The 27765-nt window shown below is 34.8% G+C and overlaps 2 protein-coding genes across 4 annotated transcripts in view; both read left to right on the forward strand.

The window, feature by feature from the left end:
* The window catches only part of LOC128894290 (protein I'm not dead yet-like), a 343319-nt gene that overhangs the window by 217588 nt on the left and 97966 nt on the right, over nucleotides 1-27765 (forward strand). The gene's annotated exons all lie outside the window — the stretch shown is intronic.
* The window catches only part of LOC128894207 (uncharacterized), a 225066-nt gene that overhangs the window by 123497 nt on the left and 73804 nt on the right, over nucleotides 1-27765 (forward strand). For 2 of the 3 annotated variants that reach the window (XM_054155793.1, XM_054155794.1), the window contains exons 4-6: nucleotides 14719-14972; nucleotides 21231-21411; nucleotides 27282-27417. In XM_054155793.1, coding sequence (XP_054011768.1) covers nucleotides 14719-14972; nucleotides 21231-21411; nucleotides 27282-27417 — 571 coding nt within the window. The remainder of the gene's footprint in view (nucleotides 1-14718; nucleotides 14973-21230; nucleotides 21412-27281; nucleotides 27418-27765) is intronic. The other variant, XM_054155796.1, reaches the window with a different exon arrangement.

Consider the following 27765-nt stretch of genomic DNA (forward strand, 5'->3'; position numbering starts at 1 on the left):
CTCTCTCTCTCTCTCTCTCTCTCTCTCTCTCTCTCTCTCTCTCTCTCCCTCTCTCCCTCTCTCACTCCTACACTTTTTTTCTGGTATCTACCAGCCACTCGAGATATTTCTTAGCCTTCTATTGCCATGAATTCTAAGCTATCTAGATTTGACAATAAGGTCACCTTTACCTCGCCAACAATTATTTTATCGACACTTCGAGCTCGATTACATAAAGGTTGAGAAACACTGATATAGACGATTACGGCAACTAAAACGCAACTTGTGTCGTCGTGTGTACGAAAGGGTCTAAAGATGTGCAATTGGAAAGCATCCTAAGTGAACGATTATCATATCCGAGAAAGTAGAATTTATATATGTTCGTTTGTTTTTTTATTATCGTGCGAAGTCTATCACTTGAACTATAACACTTTTCAATGTACGTTTGTTTACATTGAAATGTCTTACATAGCCTTATTTACGTTACATTCTTTCACATCAATCCTTATCTTCTTACGTTATAATGCTTTACATTACTTCTTAACTTCTTGCATTACATTTCTTTCCATCTCTGTTAAGGAAGCCGAAATTCATAAATTGATAAAAAACTCGATTCGTACCGATGACCTTACCTTCCAAAAAGTGGCCACATATTACGAAATACCCTCTATTCAATTGAATTAACATTCAGTATCAAAGAAAAAGGAAAACCATACAGCAAACGATCCAACGATTTTGATTTTACAAAAAATTTACCTTTTCTCATTTAATTTTTAAACTAGATTTTATTAGAACCTAGTCCAAGAAACTCAGGACATTGAAACTGTGAAGGCTAGATTTATGACACAAACTGCATTCACCGAACACGACCGTAACACAAACGTTTGATGTTCTGTTCGTCTCGAACAGGGTCACAGAACTGTGTCGGCCGTTGTTTCGTCGTTAGCGTGACGGTTAACCGCGAGAATTATTTTAGATAGTTTGGCGCAACTTTCGTCGGTGAACTTTTCAGGCGGCCGTATAGGAAACTGAAACCGTTGCACTCGCCAGGGCTAAACGAAAAATGATTAGAGCGCGAATAGTTGGCACGGCTGAAAAGTTGGAAAAGTTACCGACGCCGTTAAAAGTTACCGCGAAGCAAACCGACAGATTCCTGTGATGGAATCAACGAAAGTATCGACTTGAGAGAGTTCGCGCCAGTCAAAGGGTGTTCTCGTCTAGCGCTTTGGGAAAATTCTCTTTTATCTCCAAAAGTACGGAGACGAATTCCCGCGGGGACAAATTCCAATTTGGGGATACAATTGATCCAAGTGTGCGTTTAATAAAGGGTTTTCCAAAAGGGACTGCGGAATTTTATTTTTTAAAAACGCTGTACGCTTGTTAGCATAGTCGCGGTAGACACTACTTAAGGAAGGGCGCCACGACAAAAACAATAAGCTACTTTCATTATATTGTACATATTTCATATTGAAAATGAAAAAACTTAGTTTCTTATTTCGAGTATAACTATACCTGAGAAATTCATTATACCATTTATCCTTGTCGTATGATGCCTTAGCATCACTATTTTATTTTAAAAATTTAAGTAAAAATTATTTTTCTATTACACAATATATGTATAATAAAAACCCTAGCAAACATTTTTTCTATTAAGTCGAGTGTTTTGTAAAACAAAATTATTAAATATAGCTAGGATTTTTATATGCCCAATGTGGCTTCTCATCTTTCAACTTTAATTCTAATGGTTTGTACTTTTATTTTAAGTACAAAAAATCAGAATACATTTCATACCATTAATGTTTTATAAAAGATGCAAAATCTTACACAGCCTTTTAAACAATTCTTTACATATCACATTAAATAAATCGATTTTTTAATGTATAAAATATATTGATGAATATTCCTGTAAAATTTTTTAAATATTAAAATAAAAATTTCTGCAAAAGTGGCGCTAGGATTTTGTTTCTTGATAACGACATATGCCTGTCAGCGTAGTCGTAGTGTGCTCATTAATATAAATATACGTATAATTATATTATACAAAGTATATAAATCATATACACATGCATTCAACACAAAATCAGAAACTACGATGTAATATCTCGGACTTTGACGAAAATTGGATATGGTCCAAATTTGTAGATATAGATTTTATTTTTTTTTTTTTTTTTGCTACTCTTATATGCTAGTCTTCACTGTTACCTCGCAAAATCTCATGCTTCTCTTACTACTTTAACAGATTTTTTAATTCTCATTCTTCCAATGTAAATTACTGTGTCTTTTTGAAAGTTCCTTTATAAAGTGCGTAATATAAAAACAAGGCATTTGTTTAAAATAATTTACAAAAAATGGTTGACAAAAGTTGTTATTTAAACTGAAATTATTTTTATTTAATACTTTTATGTCCTCACAAGTTTGCTGCGAAAGCTCATTTCCATCCGCTGGGTAGTTCAATGGTTACAATTTCTTGAAAAAAGTTAGCACTCTTCTTCAAACGTCTATAAAATCGATAACTTTAAAAATTTCGGAGTCTTTTTATAGACGTTCAAATATCGCTAAAAACAACAACATATTCAAATTTCGTAGAAACCCGATACGTTACACCAAAAAGTATCCGCTTTCGCCTGCAATGACCTGTTCCAAACAGTTTATGTTTAATTAAATAACAGAATCCTTTTCGAAAACCCTTTATATCATACGTACAGATCAAACGGGAACTTTTGTGAGTAGCTGTACGAAGCAAAACTACTCCGACCATAGAAGTTCTAATGTGTTGACTCGTATTCGCGAGCGCGTATTGAACTTGATCCCATTCCTCGAGCGGTGTGCCAACTTTTCACGCTCGTTGACCAGCCAGAACGTTGACGAATTCGCTCGACGACGGGACCAGAGCTTCGACGAGGATGAAGAACGACTCGCTGAATTCGTCTGAGAGGAACGACGACGAAAGGGGACACGAATCGTAGGAAGAGTATGCATCGGCGCGGGACGAACTTGGAGCGGAGAAGTAAAGATTCAAGTGGACGGTAAGAATGGTCCGACGAGAGAAGAGGGTGGAGAAAAAGAAAAGTATTCCTCGATCTTTATCCCGCTTAGCTTTCGGCCAATTACGATCTTGAATAATGAATCAAACGTTAACGAGTCTGACAACGGGCTGTCCCGTGCCGCCGTTGAAAAGCCGAACACGGAAGCGACAGAGGAAAGCGAGCGAAGCGGGAACGAAGGAAAAGAATGAAACGGGGGATGGATTTCCGTGCTTTGTTTCGCGGCTAGAACATTTTGCTTTGGGCAAACTCCTGAAAGGGTCTGTCCTCGAATTCGTACCCTCCCTTTCAGTCTCTTGTCAGCGAATCGTGCTTATTTATTCACACGTTTCGTTGCTAACACAACCCCTGTTTTCCTGCTAGCATGCGTATCCTGCCGTCCCTTCGCCACATTGCGTTACCATTTCATGCGTTACCCTCGTCGTTTCGATCGGAACGTGCATCGAACTTGCTGGACGGGGACGGAAGTATCGTGCGTATCACTGCGCGGCAGAGATGCGCGAAATTTTTACAGCTAGGTATGACGGTTCGAGTAAAGAATGAAAAGTAAACAACAGGATTTACGGTAGTCTGTCGGGTCGTATATTTTATTCGGTGGTTGTTGTACATTTTGCTCGGTGTCTCTCAGAGTTTAAGGTATTATAAATATAATACAAGGTGTGAAGTAGGGGATGATGATTTTTCAGGGTGAAACAAGCTATTACTTATTCGATTCAAATAGTTTCACATTTTGTTTAAGCAGTTCAAACAAAACTGTTTTTTTTTTTTATAGTTGATTTTAAAAGTTTCAAACAGAAGATCATCAATTTAATCGCAAAGATATTGCGATTCGAAAAATAGCAAAAAAATAAGTTCACCATAACTTTTTAAAATCATAATATGAAAAAGACATTTCACACAGAAATCTAGTGGGTTTTGCGATGATAGCAGGCAACAGTTGTAGATATGAGCATTCATTAATGTTTACTTCGATGTCTCGATGTTGCCTACAAAAATGTCGCGTAAAAAATATATGATTTCGTTAAAAAAAAAGTTATAGTAACAATAAATAATAAATAAATAAATAAATAAATAAATAAATAAATAAATAAATTTTTGCTAAAGAAATTTTGTTGAGTACTTTTTTTGCAATTTCTTGTTGATTAAATACCGACTAACTCATGTTCGCAACATTTTTTTGCCAGATTATTAAAACTGCCTCAAAAATCGTTAGACCTGATTTGTGACACCCTCTATATCCATGAAAGTAGAGTAGGTATAATAAAATAATTACAATATAAAAGTAATAATTTTCTATGCTTTTTAAGGATAATTTATTAAATCGATAGGAATTGTATTGTTCTAATGAAAAAGTAATCCTATTAACTCTGTTCAAACAAAGGGTACAGTCGGATAATGGGGTTAAATGCGCCCCTCAATCAAATTCAACTTGTAATGAATCATTTGATACCGTAAAGAAAAGAACAATGAATGCTAAAAGCCTCTATCTGAACTGGTAGGAAAATAAAAAGAAAATATCAAAAATAATTTTTTGCCCGATTTTTCCTGTATTATTAGATGAAAAATTTGAAAAAAAAAATCTGAGACATGTAAGAGAAGGCGGTAACATTCTTCAGAATTTTTTCAGATTTTTTAATTGAAAATCCATGTTGTGAAAAATAAATAATGCTGATTCCGCATTGGAATCTTCAGTATGCTAAAATAATATTCTTGCAGTAAATAGATATTTTTGTTGGCTTTTGCTTGTTGCAGTAATATGTCATGTCAAAATTTCATATATTTCTTATATAATAAGTGTGTATACTATATCGAATAACCTTTCTCCGCTTGTATTTTTTCCTCTCGTTGAAAAACTTATTACAAATGGCTTTTTAGTTTAAATCTCTACCGTGAAAGGATTAGGAAAGATTCGAAACTAGGAATTTTCGTATCGCTGCGCATATCATTCGTCGACAAAAGTTCTGGAAAGTCTTGGAAAATCTTGAAAGTCTTGATGGTTCCTGAAAGCCTTGATGAGTCTTGAATAGCTCGGTTCGCCGCTGCGCGAATCCCGCGCTCGATTTCGAAACGTTGCTCCTAGCGATTACCCGCAACAGCTATTCTTTCGTTGAAGCGATCCGATTGTTCGCATTGTTTTGCCGGCCAACAACATCACAATTAACTCCGACGTTAACAATGTATTCTTTGGTACATCGTGTATTTCTGGATGTCGTCGTTGCATTCCACGTTTCACCCTTTGTATTTTCAAAAGAATCACCGGAGCTAGACAATGTTTTATATATAGTCTCTTATGCTTTCTTATAAAGCGAACAGAACCGTGATATTAAGGGGCTATTATCGTCCGCTTGCAAGAAAAGAGATATTTTTTTTAAGAATTTTTATTTTACATGGCAAATAGTTGTGAAGTGGCAATGTTTTTGTGCATAATGGTTAAACTAATAAATACAATGTCTTTCGTTCACTTTTAATAATTTCGTTCATTGATATAGTGAAATTTGTCCTTTTTCCGTAGTTCACACGATAACTTGACGTTGGATCGTTCGAAACAAATGTCAGGAAACAAGAGTCCAAGATTTATTAAATTACTGCTTTCCAGAAATAAACATGTACAGGGTGGGTCAAGTAGGTGTGACAAGCCATTACTCCGATATCAGTACATTTAGAGAAAAATGTCAAAGGGAAAAGATGATTGATTGAAAGAGTGCCATGTTTATAAGTTGTAATATAAAAATATAAAACTATTTGCGTAGTTCGACAATTTCAATTGGAGTAGGAAAAAATTGGCTCGAATTACTCCCAAATGTAAACTTAAGTATTTTATTTCGTACAATTTCTTTCGTCTTTCTTATGTAATTAGAAATTAATAAATTGATCCAAGCTTCTATGCGTCACAAATATTGTCGTTTGTATATTTATTTAAAGTAGATATTGTATATACAGTGTGGGGGACTAACTTGTCAACTTTCAATATCCTTGTTATTTATACGAAAAATTGTGTTTCTTATCTTATCGTTTAGAGTAAATACTACATTTGAAGAAAGATACATATTTATGAAATTAATAAATAATTGACTTCGATAACGTAATTCAATATCGACCCTATCTCACTCGAACTGTTTCTAACTCTGCCCGAAATCGTCTAGCTACTTAAAAAATATTTCTATTAATTACGAGTACCCCAAGCATCAGAACACGACTACGCAGTGTGACTGCTCTGAAAAAAAGGAGAACCTGGGGAAGTTTAGGCGGATCCTCTGTCCTCTCAGTCCCCTCTAGTTTGTGGGACCCTCGCCAACTCCTGAGCAAAGGTTAATACTTGAACACGTTTCAAAGTATATCATGTTTGACTTCGACTTTGGCAACTAAATATTAACTTAATTTGAAAAGTAACGCTAAACCTACAAAACACGTACAATTCTAAATAAATTACAAGGAAACCTAGTGAATTACATGGATCTACCATTTTTTACAAACTTCTAGAAGTATGTTGAACTAGCCCTAGTACTTGAATAAATATACAATATGACTTGGTATTGCGTTTTAAATAGGAATAAAGCAGGCCGTACACCAAAGATACATTAAATACGCAACATGCGACGGAAATATTCTTTGGACGATGACATTTTAAAATTTGCTGCACTTGTTTATGCGGTTTAGCAAGATATGAAATCTACCTTGCAATACGTATCGCGTGTTGCGTATTTGATGTATCTTTGATGTATCAGGTGTACGGCGTCCCTAAAGGATAAAAGTTTGACAAAAACATTGATATTCCACAATTATCCACAAAAAATTCTTAAAAAGAATCTTCTTCTCTATCGCAAGTACGATATCAATAGTTTCATATAAATAATGTTATTAAAAGTATTTGTCTTAATTATTGTATTCCATACGACTTTCGTCTTGAAATCATTTAATTTATTTATCAATATTTAGAACAGAGTAATTTAGTTTCTTATGTTTGAAGTAAATAGAAATATTTAAAATATATTGTTCACTATCTCGTTCAAGTATTAGCTAACGCTTTCGAAATTGGGAGATGTACTCACCTAATAAACAGTAAACTATATGTCAAGATATGTTATCTTGTCTATAATGACAATTTTTTTGCTAAAAAAATATGTACTTTTACTATGTGTTGGGTTGTCCAGAAAGTCCATGTCGATTTTTGGTAGTTGGTACAGGTCTGAATATATTGAAGTGGTTGAAAACAAATAACATGCATACATCCCTTAAAAGGTGGAAAGGTTGTGGAACAAAATGGCACCTATGTAATTCAATAAATACATATATATTAAAATTCAAACGTGTTTTTGAATGTTTCTTAAAAATTGGCACGAACTTTCTGGACAACCTAATACTGTACTATTCCTTAAAATTAAGAGCCTGAGCATTATATTCGTGGAGACCGGCATAGCAATTGGTCATTTGCAGTATGACATCGTTTATATTAACAAAATTATTATAATTTCAGTTTCAAAGTTACAAATATCTATGACTGTTACTATTAATAGTTCCTGAAAGAATTAATTAATGCTTAAATGCATTATTTAGATTTATAACAAATATTCTCAAGTAATAACAGTATAACGTAACTGTTAAAGTTTTAGTCGAATTTTTTACGGTGTTCAAGTATCGGATATTTTACCTTACAGATTCGAAACAATCGGATCGCGAAGTCATCGGTAGTCTGGCGGTTTCTCTTTTTTTGTCGCGAAACGAACGACCGCATACGCGGTTCTGAATGAAAGAGGAGCGGTAATCGGTGACCAGTCGGGACGAAACCGGCGTTTTTTCCACTCGTCTCGATGACGAAAGTCTCGACGGTCGCGTTTCCGCGATAATTAACAATCGCGATTACGACTCGGCCGAGCAAAGACCGCATTGCGTCAGTACGCGCAGGGTGGTTTGTCGGTGCCGCCTCGCAACTTTGCTCGTCGAGACACCCCCTCGTCCTTGCTTTTCCGTCTCCACCTTCACCCTCCGTCTCCTCCCCGCCATCTGCTACCCCTTCTAGATTCCCCTGACCTCTGCGCGTTCGCTCGGTTCTCTGCCCCTTCTGGCACCTCCTAGTCGAGGCAGGCAATCTTCCTCCCTATTCTCCTTTGCTCGACTCGCGCGTTACGTTCTCCACCGTCGCTATCGCTATTACCCACGGCGCGACGATGGGATATATCGGGGACTCGCAGCGAAACACAAAATCCTGGAATCGTACCAATATTTTATGATTACGCTCGACGCGAGGCAGATTCGGTAATCTTGTACGCTTGATTTTCCGAGAGTGTCTTTCCAAACTGACGCGATGCGCTCTTAAATTGTTTAAGATTGTTGCTCCGTGGATTTATTTAATGGAGGATTTTAACAAAACGTCACTGGATTACTTTTTGATTAAATATGAATCGTATGAGCCTATTTCTATTTATATTCGCTATGTCAATTTTGTGTAAAACGATATCAAAATTTTGTAATGTTCACGCAGACCCTTATGGAACGTACAGATTCTTACGTGAATTTGTTCGATTTAAGTCAAGATGCAATTTAGGAAATTGATGAAAATTTGATACGTTATAAAAACCACTGTTATAAACCATTAAAAAAAAAAATAATAGTTATGGACCGTTACTGAGATATAATTCATAAAATTTGAAACTGGACGTAGAAAAGTTGTGCAGTAACTGTTAGCATTGTTGCCACAACCATTTCTCGAGTATTACGAATGTGTGTGTAAATATATGTACGTATTGATTTATTATGGACGTGTGTGAGAGCAGGAAGACTTAGAAAGGTCCATTTAGAAAAGTTTCCAGTTGTATTTTTGAACGTGTCTAACTCGAAACAACTACATATTTTAAGCATTTGCAGAAATAATGCACACAAATATTTCTGCGTGGACTTTATAAAGCTAATTCATTGATTTATATTAACGTTAAAATAACTACTGTTGTTGTCGATATATTCATGCTCATCAAGATATTTTAAAAACGATCTGTCTGAAATAGAACATTCAAATAGTTTATTCAAACCGGCATAGTGGAAAAATAAAAAAAAAATGATGCTCGTTGAAACTAAAGTACTCAAATATTTACTTTTTATGACGGAGGGGGTCATGTGAGCCGCTAGTGTGCAAAATAACATATCTAACTTTCAGAAACATCGGTTTGATAGATTTTTTTTTATTTTGATAAACGGGATGAAAAAATAATTTTTTTAAATAAAAGTCTATGTATTCGTTGAATTGATTTTTTCAAACCGTTACTGTGATATGGCCCTTTAAGCTTTTATTCGTGCTTGATTTCACTATGACGTCTGTCATTTTAGATCGCTTGTAAAAATATATTTACTTTCAAAAAGATAAAAAGGAAAAGTGATTTTTTAAAAGGGTCACGCGATAATGGCTTCAAAACGAAACGAACGGCTTCTCATTGAAAAATGCTTTTTTAGCTGTATTGAATTTTTTCACTCATGAGACATTATCACGAAAATCAAAAAACAAATTGAACAGAACTAGATGGAACCGCAAATACTGGTAATCAGTGGACAACTGAAGAGACCTTTGGTGGTAAAAGTCAAAATCATAGATAAGCTACGGCCGACGTGACTTTTTTTCGATTCTATGGAAAGATAACGAAAAAAGCTGATACGACAAAAACATAACCGCTTGTTTTGGTTTTTAACGATTCCTGAAAATCATACTTTTTGGTCTTTCGATACCAATTACTCAGGCTACAGTTTCCCTATCGAATCCGGACTATTTTTGTTTCACGTAAAATCGCCTTATCTGTAAAACAGTGAAGGCGGTTTGTTCAAATTGTACTTACTTAAAAAAATAAAAAAATAAAAAAGGGTGGAAAAAAACAACATAATTTTTGTATCAAAGTAGTCCTGTTTTTTCTTTTGAAAATGTATATTGAACAAAATTTACCACCAATTTGTAGTTTATATTTTATAGAACAACCTAAAAAAAGGTTGGGTACGATCAGATAAGACATAGCTGAGAAAATTGTACCGAAAGATGTCTAATTTTACATAGAAAACACAACGTGTAGTGCCTCCTCCATAATTAACACTTTATTTACCGGGAGCCTATTTATAGGCTTTTTAATTGCAGTATTTAGTTATTGGAATTTATTTACTATGTTGATAGTTGTCTACTTACAATGTTCACTGCTTGGTAACAGACTTGGCTTTCAATGTACCTAGTAACAGTATGGAGGAATTATTGTCAGCCTAGATTGGCGTATGCTACTGTAGAAAATTCTTTTTTGAATTAAAGTCTGCTTCTAAATAGCCCGGTAGATAAATTGTTAAGTATGTACGAAACTTGATACAATTGCTGGGCAACCGCAGATCATTGTAACTCTCGAATCGTTCCCAGCCATTCCTTAGGATCATTTGTAACAATTTCAAACGCAAATGGGCCACAGACGTGCCATAAATTATAGAACTATGGTTTATGTGGCTGTCCAAACGGTAATTGTAAAGTTTTCGGGATTGTCGTGCAACTTGTCGCGCGGCACGTCACGTTGAATAGTTGTCGCTGCTACAAAACCGGGCGTACTGCAAGTTTGAAGTACGACGGTTTAGTAGAACGTGGGCGAGTGTTCGATAGCCAGACGGAAAGATTTTCTGTCCGATTTCAGCTTCGAAACGGGAGGCTCGAAGCGCAATAGACCGCAAGACAGAACGTTCGCAACTTTCGAGAAAAAGTCTCTAACGCTATAGTCGACAGATTTACACCACTCGACGCGGCCACTTCGATGCTGAATGGTCAACAGAAACAGTAACCACTTCGTATGGAGATAAATATTTCGTTATAAACTCGCATTCTATTGGAAACTTCGGTTCTTGCACCGTCGACTCTTTCGTCTTTCTTTTTGATTCTCCGCAAGAATTATTGCTATCGTTTTCGACGTCATCGATGGTACAGCGATACTCATTTGTAATTTTTTCTATTACAGCGGAATTAAATTTATCGGTACGAAATTTTTGTCAATTTTTGTGTGAGCTGCTCCCAAGCATCACTACAATTATAGAAACACTCGACTAACGACAATGTAAACATGTTTTTTCCCTTTTCTCGAATGATACATATATCAAGAATGTTTCGTATGAAAAAGTTCTTAAACATATTGATTGAAAGATTTGAAGAATCTAGCATTATTAAAGTTTTTAAATGAAAATAATTAGTTCTGTTTTAGCAAGAAATACTTTATATTTAATATTACATATTCTATTTTTTTATTTATAATTGAAATAAACAATTTATTCACCAAACTTTATCAAACTGCAAGTCATTTCCTAGTTTGTAAAGATTAAAATATCGCTATAATTCAAAAAATGAGCGAAAAGTATAATTAAATCCATTTCTCTGAGCGAATCAATTATGAGTAATTGAGTATATTTAGAAATAGTTAATATTTCCATACCTGCATATTTAGTTTCAAATACCTACTTGTTTGCAACTAAATCTTGAAGAGCAAATTTTGAAATAGATACTGACTACATACAAACACATTGTTATAACTTCCGGAGATGCGAGTGACTGCAAAATAATCTTGTTCAACCATCATAGGAAAGGTCCAAAGAATACATTTACACACATTTCGTCGTGACTTTACGTGAATTTGTTTTGTAACTCTAGCTGAAGAGAAAAAACGAGGCGAGATGCGGATTCAAGAAAGGATCTTTTTAAAAGAGCTAAAATAAGTTTCTACATTTAATTTTTTACGTGTATATAGCTAAAAGAACATCTTTTAATACTTAATAATAATAATGAAATTGAAAATTTGGTATTAATCCACATAATTCGTACAAAAAGGTACAGTAATGTTTCCATAAATACACAAATTTGTCTACGATAAATGCACAGAAACCAGCCCCACCACTGGGTATATCTCTTGAGGGGTCACGGAGTTCGATCGCCGAGCAATGTAAGATACTAATCCGCGATTAGATTACTGGGTAAGACAATTAATTGCAACGGTGAAATTTTTTTTATTATTAACTTTTTTCATGTTAAACCTTTACCATCATATTCCTGACATTTTTCTGATTAAAATGAGACCAAACACGACATAATTCGCAATACATTTACTTGTAACAACTTATTATGTATCATATATCGTAGACACTAACTAAAAAAAGATGCATGGTAAATATCGTCCGAATTATATCGTGTTTGGTTTCATTTTAATCAGAAAAATGCCAGGAATATGATGGTAAAAGTTTTACATAAAAAACATTAATAATAAAAAGATAGTTTCATCGTCCGATTAAATTGTCTCACCGACATACCCTGGTGTTTTCGCTCCGTCCTCTTCTTTATTCGCTGTTATTCTCTACGTTCGAAACTCGTCGGCAAACATCAGAGAATATACGAACTCTACGATAACCGCACAAGGTCAGTCGCGAGCTTGTGCATTTATGGAGGAATTACTGTATATGCGAAATCCACTATAACGGCGTTCAATAGCTGAAAGGTTAAAAATTCCCAGTAATGAATAAAATAAACAGTTTACCGAATTCATTCGTTGAATAATGAATAGAACGTGCATATATTCGGATATCGAGGAAATAAAAACATAACAGCATAACAGTCCAATTGAATAAATAAAGTGTCGCTTCTTTTCGGTATCGATTCATCACATGATAAATTGTTACGCCTGTGGCGTCTGCTAGAATGGTTCGATACAAGAGTATGAATTTCAAACGCAAGAGCGATGGTATCGAAATACAACTCAGGCCTGTCATTAACTACCACCATCGTAGTCACTATCGCTACTTTCCATGTATCCGATCTCCCCGCGATCTCTCCATTGTACGTTGACTTCAAAGGAACTTATTCATACTATCGCAAACGCGTAGGTTTCGATTTCCGATTCGTGAAATATGTTTGAACGCGCGAGTTAATTGGCGACGACCCTCGACGTATTTGCGGTAATATAAATTAATTATTATTAAGATAGATAATTACTTATTTTAGTACAAACGGTAACTATAAGCATGCCAATTATGAATTTTTTCTTTTTTTAATTGGTTTTCATCAACCTGAGAGGTCCGATTTTCTATAAGAACGAAATGCAATTTTTAAACACGTGTACATTACGAGCAAGATAACAGCAAGGAAGAATTACTTGAAACTGTTTAAAAAATTATCACGTACGACTGATAAGCAGTTAAACAAAGTGTAAAAGAATTATAACGATAAACTTGGCATTCGTTTAAAAAAAATTCATTAAAGTTGGTAGATGTTGCAGCTTTTACAAAATAAGCGATTGAGGCGGTTGTGTATTCAATTTGTTGCGTTCTTTGAGCAATTCATTCAAGTTCGATCTGTTCTGAGAACAACAGCCCTTTTTAATTCCTTCGTTCATAATAATTGATTTTATTGCGAATTTTACCCATTTATGTTACCATACAAAATGTTTCTAGAATATATTTTATAAACGAACACGTTATTTATAAGTAATATTTATTCAAATTAAAGTTATTATTATTTAGGATTTTATTTTTGTGTAGAGAATTTATACAAATATATTATTTACAAGTAATTTTTAGTGAAATTTATTGTACCAGGTAAAAATTGAAATTGTTGAATTTTATTTTTATACGGCATATATATAAAACAATGTTATTGACAAGGAATTTGTATTCAAATTTATTTTAGTACGTAAACGAAAATTTGTGATTTTACTTTGATATAGAAAATATGTTAATATGTGTTACGTATGAAGCAATTGTATTTTATATTTATTTTATTATACCGGGTGGTCCACGCAATTGTTTCAAGTCATAACTCCGTTATTATTGCTTTCAGTAATCACCCGATTTCACTTCATATGCATCGTATTATTACGGGAGTAACGCCGATGGATTCCTTACGTTTTTCTGATGAAAACGCTACCAAACACTATGTAAATCGGACTATTTTTAACGAAGATAGACAAAAAGCGTGCAAATCATTTTTTCCGTATAATTTCCTTCTAAATAATCCGAATTGTATCGTGTCTGGTACCATTTTCATCGGGATAACATAAGGAATCGATTGGTAATACATCCGTTAAGATTCGATAAGAAAAACGGAAAATGATGGTCGACCTTCTTTGGGTCTAGTTTGCTACGTCCTTTTTATGATACCATTGTTGCCCGGCGGCGGACTAACATGTGTACTCGGAAAAGCTTGAAACCATTCGAGTTGCCCGGTTCTTTCGGGCCGCTTGATTTTTTCGGACCGCTCGATTCTATTCGGATAGCTTGAAAAATTCAAGTTACTTGGTTTCTTTCGGGTAGCTTGAATCTTTCAGGCTACTCGGTTTTTGCAAGTACTCGACTCGGCTCGGAAATCAGGTACCGGTTTGACTCGGCTTGAAAGCCGCTTGAATATTCAGTCTTTCCGGCAGCTCTATAACTTTGTCCTTAGAAGTTTTTTTGTACACCGAAAAGGAACGGAGATATTTAAGTGTTCTGTTTCTTCGGACTCACCCTGTATAAATTTGAATTTCAAGCACAACCGATCACTTGTTTCTCGATCAAGAAACGAGACATCCCCTCTAAATCGCCCGCAATAGGATCGCCTCTGCGGCGCGCTAATTGTCCCGCGTCGGAATCGCGCGATCTAATCCGTGCGTCTGACAACGTTACCCTACCTAGATCTTACGCGTAATCACTATAGAATCGAACGATACGTTTGTTCCAGAGGTGACGATGTGCAACGATCGATCGAGCTGCTGGACAAAGTGCTCTCAGAGTACGACGAGCACGAAACAGAGGGTGAGAGCGGCGGAGGCGAAGTCGACGGTGGCGGAGGCGTCGGCGTCGGCGTCGGCATCGGCGTCGGCGGTGGCGGCGGCGGCGGTGGTGGAGGCAGGGGCGGCGGAGACGTCGGGGATTGTGGAAGCAGCACGGAACCGAGTATTGGTCTCACGCCTGACGACGAGAGTCCGTCCTTAGGTATTTTTTTACGTCCTCCTTCCACCGAACCTTTTCCTCCAATTCAGCCCGTTATTCCTCTACCTGGCCGTTCACTCTTCCGCTTTTCACCTGGCAGTTTTACTCACACGCACGTATCTCGAGATGGGTCTGTTGATTTACCTAAAGGTTTGCCAAAACTCGTACCGTAGAATCGCTTTGATTCTATCGAACGGTCCCCGAAGGAACGAACAGTCACGGTAGGGACGAACGCCGTCATTCCTCCACCGGAACTCGTTTTTCTCCAGCGGAATAAAAAAACAATCTACCATCGTTCTCCTCGGCGTTGCTTTGTCCCGTTGGCTTTTACCGTCGGCGCGCAAACAACGCCACCGTGTTTGACCCGTTTGCGCGTAATTATTTCGCTAATTGGCTTCTATTTTTCGTAACGCGGCGGGGGCAGATCGCCCGAGGGACCGAGGTAAGGACCCCGTGAAATAGGCCACTTTAACGGAGCTCGCTCTCGAGAATCGCGCTCGCTCGGTTCGACGCGAAAACTCTCCGACATTTACATCGTTGGGGTAATTTCGGGAGCGGGGAACATTTTGGCAACGGCAATCGTTTCGAAAGATTTATTAGTGGCTACGGAAAAGGCAGCAATGGCGCGGAGTTTTATTCGTCGGTGGTACTCGGGGATGGCGAGAATGATATTCGTTTCGGTACATGTGCCGGGGTGTAAAATAAATGTTTGCTGCGGCTTTCAGGGGATGAATCTAGCGTTCGTGGATCGATGGAGATTTGTTTGAAAAACCTATGGAAATATCTGAGTTGGCTCGAAAATATCTTGGCTCCTGGGTTACTCTCTATTATTGAGTCGATTTTACCGGTAAAATATGTATTTTACTTATTTTATCAACGTACAGATGATAAATTATCGAACAACTAACCGTAAGAGTTTTCAATACATCTAATGGCTTTATAATAAACTAGTATAGTCAGGAGCGCGTTGTATACATTTTAAATAGTATTATCTAATACAACAGTTATAATTCAATTATTTTAAAATTTAATTTTAATTGAAAAAGAATCTTAAGAATCTTATCGACTGGAAACAACCATTTGATTAATTGTCTTGTACAATTGTTACAATATTGTAAATGTCACCATAGAATAACATATACTAATGTAGAAAATTCTTTTTCAAATTGCAGACTGTTCCTAAGTAGGCCGGTAGATAAAGTGTTGATATACCTGATTCAAAAACGGGACAACAATGTTTTAAAAACTGTATCTAAATCTAAAACCCCCTGAAAGGATGTCAACTTAAAATTTTATTTACCGAAAGGCTACTTATAGGCTTCTTAATTCCAGTATTCAGTTTTTGGAAACAAACTTGACTTTTTGATGTACCTAGTAACAGTATAGAGAAATTAATGTCAGCATAGAATAAAGTATACTAATGTAGAAGTGTTTTTTTTTTTTTTTTTTTTTTTTTTAAATTATTTATTTAATGTCGCATCAGCTTTTTAGCCATTAGCGACCACGTTGCAATACATCGTTATATTTTGTGTCTTATTACATTGTATTTCACATACATCACTTGGTTTTTTTTTGTCTAACAATTTGAAACTACCTGAGACTAATTAAGTACTAAATATCTTTAATTATTTTGATTTTCTCAAGATAAGTTATTATTCCTTTTACATGTTTTCTTTCATTTAAACATTGTTTAATATCTAATGTAGAAGATTCTTTTTTAAATTGCAGCCTGTTTCTAAATAGGTCGGTAGATAAACTGTTAATATACCTGATTCAAAAACGGGACAATAATGTATTTAAGAGCTTTAGTCGAGACCAGATTTGTTTTAATTATAATAGTCAAATTTGATTCCACTTCTACATATTCCAAGAGGATAAAAGCATCGAAAAGGACCATTCGTGTCGTAAACAATTGGTGTTCTCGCTAGAGGTAGTTAAAGTTTTAGCCAATTAGAGTGTGCAGAGTTGGTTGTAGGCGTGACGCTATTCGTTCGCTTTATCTTCCATTACTATGCATCACTAGCGCCGTCCACAGGACCTATATAAATGGTCCTTTAGACAACTTTGTCCCAGTCTCAACGCTATATTGTGTTTGTAAGGTTCGCGCAATCTCATTGGCTGGAACTTTAACAATCTATCGCGAGCAAAACAGTCATTTGCAACGCATATCCCTTTTGACCTCTCGTCGAGCGTATGATGTAGGGAGTAGTAAACAAAATTGACGCTGCTGTTTATGGTAAAAATAAATTTTGCGATAGGTTTTTTGCGAAATCATCAAAGTGACGGATTAATATAAACATTGAATAATTTTAGAAACGTTAGCAAATAATAAAATTACATGATACTTGCATATGTGAGACGTTAACAAATAATAAAAATTACGTGAAACTTGCATACAATGCAACAGAATTTTGTAAAATTTTATTTAAATAATAGATGACAACGTGTCGTAATCACCTACGTGTGTTGCACCCATTATTTGATCCCTGTGAAGTATAATTTTTATAACTCAGTTTCTACTCTTGATGTAACGAGTAACGTACAAAATTTGTTTACCTTTTATTAGTTACTCAAAATAGTCATTGAAATATAAGTTTTGCCCAGCTACATGTTGCGAATGTCAATCTATCTCGTCGAAGTTTCTGTTGGACAAATGATGTACACACACTTCAAGTAAACTTAGATTTATTATTTATTAGAATATTATAAATATAAATATAATATATATATACATTATTTAATTTAAATACAGAAACATAAGTAATATTTATTAATGCGTTCATACCTTTCTTTAGATACTTATTTCAATTGACGAAGAGTCTACATACTTTTTTTATTTATATTATTATAATGTATATTATAATATATTAGATATTATATATTTATTATCTGAAATTATAAAAGATATAAATAATATTAGTATACATAATATAGTAGTTTATTATATATAGTTTATATTTAGTTAAAGATTAATATATTCAATTAATATTATATTTTAGTTTTAGATTTAAAGAGTTTATTCTCAAGAAATTTCTCGTAAAGTATGCTTTGTTTCAAAAGCTATTACCACGGTATAATAGAACATTAGAAACGATAGCATTTTGTATTTACCATTCCTGCAATATGTCTTGTAGTGTAGAGAAATAAGCAGCAATATGAAGAACCACTTTCTTAATAACAACGTTTCCACACACTGAAATCACTTATTAACACCAGTGAAAAAAAAAATAGCAATAGGATCAGTTTCACGTGTGTACATTTCGGCAAAACCCGCAACTTTTTTAAGAGCTGTGTCGATTGCCAAATTTCATTATTAGTCGGTTCTCGATACGCCTTCTTCTACACGGTTCTCAATTTCGCGCGCGAAGATGCTTGATTGCCCGCGCGACATAATTGCGCAGAATCCTTATGTCAACGAACTCGGAACCGACTTTAACCTTTCGTAACGTTAACCTAGACGCAACAAGTCGCGGTGTTCTATCAATAACTCCATGACATTTAGAGTTTGAAATAGGTTATCGGTTCAAGAATTGAAACGCTGTTCGTTAATGATTTTTGATAATGAAGTATTCATCGAATAACAAACTGGTAGCCATTTATATATCGTAGTATTATTTATTAACATTTTCGCTATGAAAATGTTGGCCGTGAACCGTGAAAGCTACCACTGCTGTACTTGCGAGATATCGAACCACGGATTTGTTCTTTGCCACGGGGACATCTATTATTTTTTATTTCAATTCATTTCTTTTTTCTTTTTTTTTTATTTGTTATTTTACGCTCAATTTATTGCCTTTATGAAAGTTATTTTAAATCGACAAAGACAAATTCAATGTAAATGAAACTTAAAATATTCAAAATCACGTTATTTACTAAACTTTATTTGTAATTCTGAAATCAGAATATTGTTTTTGGTTTTAATTCAGCAAGAAAAGTTACTTTAAAGCTTTTGTTTTTATTTACACATATTATGATAATAACGTCTTGTTTATACCATAAAAAAGAATATATAACCCCGCTCATAAGTATGTAGACTCTTCCTCAATTAAAATAAGCATCTAAAGAAAAGTATGAATGTATTAATAAATATCACTTATGTTTTTGTATTTAGTTCGCGTTACATTAGAGAATATATTTTATCAATAGTTTATTCAATGTCTCACTGGTAATAATAAAAAACAATTAATTTTCTTTTCATTAAACTTCATCATAAAACTTTTTATATAAATCTTAACACCCTAGCTATATAATAAAATAATTCCATTTATTTTGTAATATCTCCTCATAAATATTTTTCTGATATTAAACGTTTTTTCCTAAATTATCTACCTAAATGATTTGACAGTTTGTCTACGAAATTTAATATCCCACTCAAAACTTGAATATTATTAAATTAAACTTCATCATAAAACTTCTTTATTAAATGTTACTAAATACATAATTAAATTAAACTTCATCATAAAACTTCTATTATTAAATGATACTAGATACATAATTGTACAATAAATAATTGTACAATAATTATTTACAGTATATATTAATTATTCATTGAGCTAGTAAGTATTCATATATTTATGGACGAAGTTGTAAATTAATATAATCCTTATTTTTAAATCTGTGTTATGCAATCCCTGAATATCTTGGAAATATATAAAAAAAGATTCATGAAAAATTTGATCTCTTAATGTTAACATTAACACGTGCCCCAAACCTTCGAAAGTTTTCAATGGAAAATATCTAGAACTTTTTCAGTCGGTGGCTTATTTTGTATAACTCCATTAAAAATCGATGAAATGATTTGAAATTTGGCAGAGTTATTACTTATAATAATAGGAACAAGCCTTAAAAATTTAAAATTTTTATCTTAATTGTTTCCTTGTATATTAGCCCAAAAAATATGAAACAAATTTCTCTACTTAAAATATTTTTTTAAGGTCTTTTCATTAAGTAACTAAGCGAATTAATTTTGAAAATGAAGTATTACAGAAAATAAATCTAAATAAGTTTCGAAAATTTGAATGAAGTTCCACAAAAAAGTGCTACAACAAATGTTTGATTACGTAATTTCTAATTATCTCGGAACAAAATTTAAGCTTCGTAGACATTTTCACGAGTCCTGCAATCAACGTGTAGAGTAAACAAAAAGAAAGCATAGACCAATTTGGTAAAAAAAATTAAAGATTTCTCTTTTGAAGTGTGCGTGCGACAGCCCTGAAGCGTTAAGGTCCGTCTGCGCGTGACAGGAAGTCACTACTTTCATTGTACTGACATAAGTGACGTCTTTGTGATGACAATGCACATGTAATATAATAATATACAGACAGTTGTGGTGACACCATTTTGTCAGTCTTCGATATTTTTCAAAAAAAATTCTACGGCATTTTCCGCAGAATATTGTTTTATTTATGAACTCATAAGTCTGATTCGTTTAAAATCTGTAATCTGAAAGAAAACTTGCACGTAGCGCAAACCTTCCGCAAAAACTGCGCATCGTTAAAGCGAATGTTTCAATAATTATTGTCAAACAATGGTCAATGAAAAACATATTAATAAGTAGTTTTATCATTACTTAACATTACGAGAAAGTCTTTGTTTAAATGGTTTTATTTTACGTCGCATCCACTGCTTGGTAATTAGCGACGGATTTAATTGAATTTCTGTTTGATTCGTGGTACTATACTATTCTATTGTATACTATTGTAGAGTTTAGCGTCCTTAAGATAGTTGATGGTCTTTAACACATGTTTCTGGGTTCAAATTGTACTTCCTTCTCTGTAACTCAGATCTTCTGCACTCGTAGGTGGTCAATTGTAATTCACTTGTCACAGGAATCGCAGTGGGTGGGTCCGTTTTTTTAAATAGATGTTCGCGTCTAATAATTTTTGAGTGTTCAGTTCTTAATCTAGTCATTATTATTTTTTCTTTCCTGTTCATGTCACACCGGGGTACTGATTGGTAAAAGTCGTGTGTTACATTGTGAGTTTTTATTCTTTTGTGGTCCCATATTTTATTCCATTCCTGTTTCCCTGTGTATTGTATGTGTGTAAAAAAACCTTGGTACGGGATTGGTTTTTCTTTATTTCGTATAATTGTTGCTGCCATTTTTCTTTTTCAAAGTGTATGTTTATGAGAAAGTCTTGTTTCAATATTCCTTGCCATTGCAACAATAAAAATTCTATAAAATCGGCTATTTTTCAGTCGTCCAAATCAGAACATCCCCTCAATAGGATTTAACCATATACGTGTGCATTATGTCGACAGGACACCAATCCGAGGACGACGGTTACATGAGCATGAATGGACGAAAAGCAAAGATGGCCCTGGTAGCGTTGCGTCCAGTTCCGGACTGTCCAGAGCCACAGGATCCCGTAGGGATACCCACGCAGGAGTTTCCACCGCCACCGGAAGAAGCCGAGCGAATCATTTCCACTCTGTTACCGATGTAAGTTTATCTCTAGGATGGAACGCTCTGAAGCAGAGACCTGTCAGACGCAAATGGTCTCGCGGGCCACTTTCTACGGCCAAAAACTTATGACAAAACAAGAGAAAGTCACGGTAACGAGTTAATTCGTGCGAATTTTCTTCTTTCATCGTGTCTTTTCAAGCCTTAAAGAGATAAATAATCGTGCGAGGGTCATTCAAATATAAACTGGATTTTTTGTTTACACAGCTTTATTGAGGATAGATAGAAATACAAATGGATTGCCTTATTTTTCTACGCAAGTTCCTTCAACAGAAATACATTTTTTCCTTCGGATAGAAAGCTTTCTGATGCAATCATAGAAAATGGAATTTAGTTGTCCCAGTAATCAATTACGTACTGATTATTAAATTTGTAAATCGCTTTGAAGGTAATGCGAGGTTTTTTTTGAACTATATCGCAATCTTCAATAGAAATACATTTTTTCTATGGGATAGAAAGCTTTCTGATGCCATCATAGAAAATGGAATTTAGTTGTTCCAGTCCAATCAATTACGTACTGATTATTAAATTTGTAAATCGCTCTGAAGGTAAAGCGTAGCTTTTTTGGACTATATCGCGATCTGTAAAGAAATATGGGTCCATCATTATACCTCAGAAAACAACAGAATGACTATGAGGTGGTGGAGAATTAAAAAGGGAGCGCTGATGAAGGCCAAGACTCGACTGTCAGCCAGGAAAATTCTGGTAACTGTGTCTTGGGACTCAAAAGTTGGGTTGTTGATTGACTATCTACGTGGTCGAAGGATAGTGACTACTATTTCCTGCTCGCAGATGATGTAAGACTGTTTGTCGCAACAAACGACGCCAGCAATTGACTTCCGGTGTCCTTCTGGACAACACACGGCCGCATATAGCAGCTTTAACTCACGATAAACTCACTAAAATACACCGAATACCTCTAGAATAACCACTTTAGAATCCAGACCTGATTCCGTGTGACTGCCATGTTGTGTTTGTAATTAATGAAATGTGGTTCACATTAATCATAATGGTTTAATAATATATATTGAAAGAAACGCGTTACAGTTTGACATAAACAAAAGAAGAATACTCGTACGAGGGAAAACACACGTGGTAACCGGGTTCGCAATAGTTGCGTACATACACTGAAGGAGGGATTAAAAGAGGAAAGATTTAAAAACGACATAGCGCGCTGCAACTGTACAATTGGTTATTGGAGCAGCCAACTGCTTTTTTTCCTAAAGGTATTTGAAAGTTTCCTATCAGATAAAGAAAATGTATTTATGTTCAAGAAAAGTACGTAGGAGGAGAAGGCACTCCATTTGTATTTGTATCTGTTACCAATAAAGTTGTGTACAAAAATTCCGTGAAACACGTTTATCGTGCAAATACGTTATCTGTAACGTGTAGTGTAACTCATCCAAGGAGAGACGAATGTAATTAATACTTGGCGTACATGAATGAGTCGACTGCTATTGTAGTGGATGCCTACACTCACTTATATCATACCAGCATATACAGCGAGAAACAAAACTAAACCAAAAATATTTATTATTATTTTAAAATATTATTATTATTTAAAAATATTTATTATTATAATAGCAAAAGAACTAACGTTGATCATTATTTCTTTATAGTCCAGGAAACTTACACTATTTTATAATATTTCAAATTTATTATCCTTTGTCTGTAATAATACAAATTTACGGAAGCAGTTTTGCAACCGTAACGAACGAGCCACAAACAAGAGTTCTACATAGGCAAAATGTTTCGTGAATTGGTGTACGGATTAAAAATTCCCCAAACAACAGTACGCGATTATTTTAAAAAGCTCGGCTACGTGGAACACGTGAGGTATTGTTTTGCAGCAGAATAACGCCAACCTCCACTTTTCTTTAGTCATTAGTAGACTGCGGATCTTTATGCATTTATAGGAAATTTCAGTGTACAAGAAACTACAAACTGCGAACAATATGCAAGAATATAAAAAATATTGAAAGTACAGTTCATTGTATGATATTTGCAGAATAAAATAAATTCCTATTTAGGTGAAATTTTTGTAGGCATGTTCGCCAAGATTTTATTTTGCATAAAGATCCGCAGTCTAGTCATTAGAAACAAATTGTTAACGTTTCACTGCAATGTTTTACCTCATTCTCCGTACTCTCCAGACATTGCCCTATGTGGTTATTATTTATTCTTTCTATTAAATAATCTTCTTCGTGGTAAAAGGTCACGAATATGTATTTGAAATAATATTTTGCTAGCAAACTACAACATTTTTGGAAAGATGACATTATGCTGCTTCTAGGGAGATGAAAGAAAATAATAAATCATAGTAGTCCGCATACAACTCAGTAACGTAACATAAAACAAAATATTGTGTATGTATTAGGTACTTACTATTAAAACGAAATAAACTTTTAGGACAACTTGATATTTACTGCGTGTACCGCGATAACAACAATGAAAATTGCCCGAAACTGTGGTTTGTATCTATTTATTTATTTCAATATATATACGGGCATAACCCATTATAAAATTGACACAATAAAGCAAATAGTAAACAAAGATAGTTGACAGTTGACAAATAAGCAAATCGAAAACGATATCACGGGTACAAATGGGTTGTGTAAAATTCTCCTTATTAATTGTATAATTTTGTGTTAATCAGGAAAAAGCGAGCAATAGCGATGTAAAAATCTGATTATGTATCTGTGTTTGGTCCTCGAGCGAACTCTCGTGCAAAGGCAACTCGATGGCTTGAGTGAACCCTAACGCAATTAATGGAACGACGATGGTCTCGGAAGATCGATGCTAGGTCGGGGTAGCAGCTTCTGTTTCCGAACAGCCAACCCTCTTCCTTTTTGAGCGAGAGTTGCATCGGCAGAAATATTGATCTCTTAGAAGCTGTCGATGCAAAAAAGCAGACGCCGAGATGCTCCCCCTCGTTCAGTTCGATTTGTCGCCGTTGGAATGCCAATAGGACGGAAGTCGAGAACCGGTCGATCGCTCGTTTCGAGCATCTCGATCTGCTCGACCAATTCTTTTTCTACGCTTCTCAAGCTCGCAGATCCATTCTTACCTACTTGGACCAGTATGAGACCAGTCGTTGCGCCGTTTTCCCTGATACATACAGAGGGTAGACAAAATAATGCGAATACTAAGTTTTGCATGGCAAATAATTGTGGAATAAGGAATGTTCTTATGCGTAATAGTAGACATGTCAGAGAATTAAGTAAAATATATTTTGTTCATTTTTTATTAAAAATTTTTCATCGATATAGTCACGTAAAATTGACCCCGTTTTTCCATGGTTGACACAATAACTTGATATTGAACCATTCAAAAGCAAATGTTAGGAAACAGGGGTTCAAGGTTTACTAAATTACTGCTTCCTGCAAATGAACATATACGGGATGAGTCAAGTAAGTGTGACAAGCCACATCTCTATTATCAGTACGTTTAAAGAAAAATGTCAAAGGGTATGGTTCAAAGAATACAGTATTCGTAGGACCATATTTTTGGTATAAGTGCAATGTCGCGTGTGCATTTAATAATTACATTATTTTTTTAGATGGAAATGCATATTTTCTTTTTGTACAGATTAAATCCTTTCGTTATTGTATCGTCATCCTATCGTCGATATAATGATCTGAAATTTGTTCTGTTTTTCCATGTTTGACAGTACATATTCTCATTGGATCAACCGAAAGAAAAAATCAAACAAATTATTAAAATAGTTTTGTCGCTATCGCCCGTACTAAAATCGAATTCGTTTGATTGCAAAAAACAAAACGATATTTCGTATGCACCAACCTAATACATTTGTTTCGGCCCGTTCAATACAAATGTACTTAAATTCTCAATGACAACAATTATAATTTTATTAAGGTCCATAATTACAAAACTATAACGTAGTGATCTGTTTAATTTTTTGCTTTCGGATGATCCAATGTCAAATTACCGTATGAACACTGCCAAAAGAGGTCAAATTTCATGTGGCTATTATTAATGCGAAAAAACGATTGAAAACAGACAACAAAAATTTTTTTATTGGTGTAACGTGTCTGTTATTATGTGTAAAAATATTAATATTCCACAATTATTTGTTATGCGAAATAAGAATACTTAAAAAAAATATTTTTCCTTTTACGAGAATAACCCCTTAATACAGTTCCTATCCTCCATAGAATAGATTCAAACAGCTATCGAACAGTTTCCAGTAGAATGTTATTTCACTTCTTTAAAGCCACACGAGATGGCTTCATAATATTTAAATCAGGTGACTATGCTGATAGGATAGGTGACAAAGATTGTCTTGGGGCCATTTGCCTTTAAAACGGTTCCAATTCTTCTTGGAATAGGCTCGTATAACTTTTGAATAGTTCCCATTGGAGATGTATTCCATTCTTCTATCGAAGCCCCTTGCAAGTGTTTCAACGATGTTAAAGAAAGGATTAGTTTCTCTGTTCTCTACAACTTTTCACGGTGGCTTCATAATATTTAAATCGAGTGCCATTTAAAGAAAGGACGTTATCGTTCATCTTGGATCCGTTTGCTTTTAATGCAGTCTTTGCGAATAAATTCAAATATCTGTTGAACAAATTCTCTCACCTATTAAAACGTCGTCATTCGCTTGCTTTAAGATGTTGAAGGAGGAAATCTATTTCTCCCCTTTTCTCCAGAACTTACCGCAAAGTTTCGACGATATTTAAATCAAGTAACCGTACTGGTTAAGAAAGATGTTGAAATTTACCTTGGAGCCATTTGCCCCCACATCAGTTTTTATTCTTAGTGAAATAGACTCGTGCAACTTCTGGATAGTTTCCTTTGGAACGTTATACCTTTCTTCTATCGAAGCGACTTTCAAGTACTTTACAAGTATCGGGACAGAGGATCTGCCTCTCACTCTTCTCTAAAACTACCCGCAAGTGGTTCAATGATATTTAAATCAGATGTCTGTTCTGCTAGGAAAGATATCGAAGTTGACGTTGGCGCTTTCATTTTAAAATCGAACATTTCTAGTTTTATGTACACGCGTTTTATTCCTCTAGTTTTATCGCTCCAAAAAATAAGAGGTTCATACAGCATACAATAGTTGTGATAAGTACAATTTATTTACGTCAAATTCTTATATCACAATCTTTGAGAAAGCTATGAATAATTGTTGCAGTCTGTCTCATAAGAGCGTGTCGGCTATATTTCTGTAAATGTTTATATATTTGCCGAGACGGTGCCAAGCTATAATTTCTAATGGAGGATATTGGAGACCTTACTACTGTAGGTAAATGCAAATTAGGGTTCTAGGTATAGATTCGAGCCATATAAAACTTTGTACAAATATATAAATATTTACAAAAATATAGTCGACATGCTCTTGTGAGACAGACTGTAATCCTTTAATATATGGTTCACTCAAAAACGAGCTAAGACAGTACAGAGGACGATATTCATAATTCACTGATTCGAATGAAATTGAACGTACTTATTAAACACTGAAAAATCTTAAATACGTGCTTCTTTGTTTCAAATAAATACGCTTTTTAGGGGTAGGAAATACCCTTCAACCTGTTAAGATAGAAACGTTTATAGGTACTTATTTCTTAAAGGGTATAGTTTCTGTAAAAAGTACTAGATCCAGAGAAATCATAACTTTGAAGAGTTATTTGTTTAATCGAAATCACAATTGAAATTATGTTTTACGTTGAACGAATGAGATCTTGTAAGAACAACTGTTCGATAGAATAAAAATGACGACTAAATCATTCGTTCTTCGAATAAAATTCGAATCGATGATATAGTGATAAAAGTTTCGATTGAATCATTCGTTCTTCGAATAAAAGTCTGTCTATTTCTGTCGCCAGAGTATCGCCAGGAAACTCTTCGAAAAGGAGCAGCCATTCCACGGATCGTCGAAGTGGACGACAACAATGGATGATGGCCATGGAGGACAGCATACGGCATGGAAACGGTAGCGCGGTTACCACTCAGACGACTCTCGTAAGTACACGTATTGCGGGAAGAAAGGAAGATCAGTCCTGGAAGGAATCGCGAAGTTCCATCGCGTCAAACGCTTTGATCGGTGGCAGCGTGCGAGTAAAAGCAGAAATTTCTCCACTCGCTCTCAGACGTATTTGTTTAGTAGCCTAACGATGCCATCCTCCTTTGGTACAGAATGAAAATAGCTAACAAGGAGAGAAAAGAATAAAAAAAGAACAATGTGTAAGGTGTTTCGTTTAACGCGGAATGGTTAAATATCTTACGAGAAGTTAAAGTTGTCACACAATTTTTTTGCAAAAGTTATTTGGTGCAAAGTGTGACATCGTATGGGGTAAATAATTTTTTCTG

This window comes from Hylaeus anthracinus, unplaced genomic scaffold (assembly GCF_026225885.1).
Source record: "Hylaeus anthracinus isolate JK02 unplaced genomic scaffold, UHH_iyHylAnth1.0_haploid 3, whole genome shotgun sequence".
NCBI lineage: Eukaryota > Metazoa > Arthropoda > Insecta > Hymenoptera > Colletidae > Hylaeus > Hylaeus anthracinus.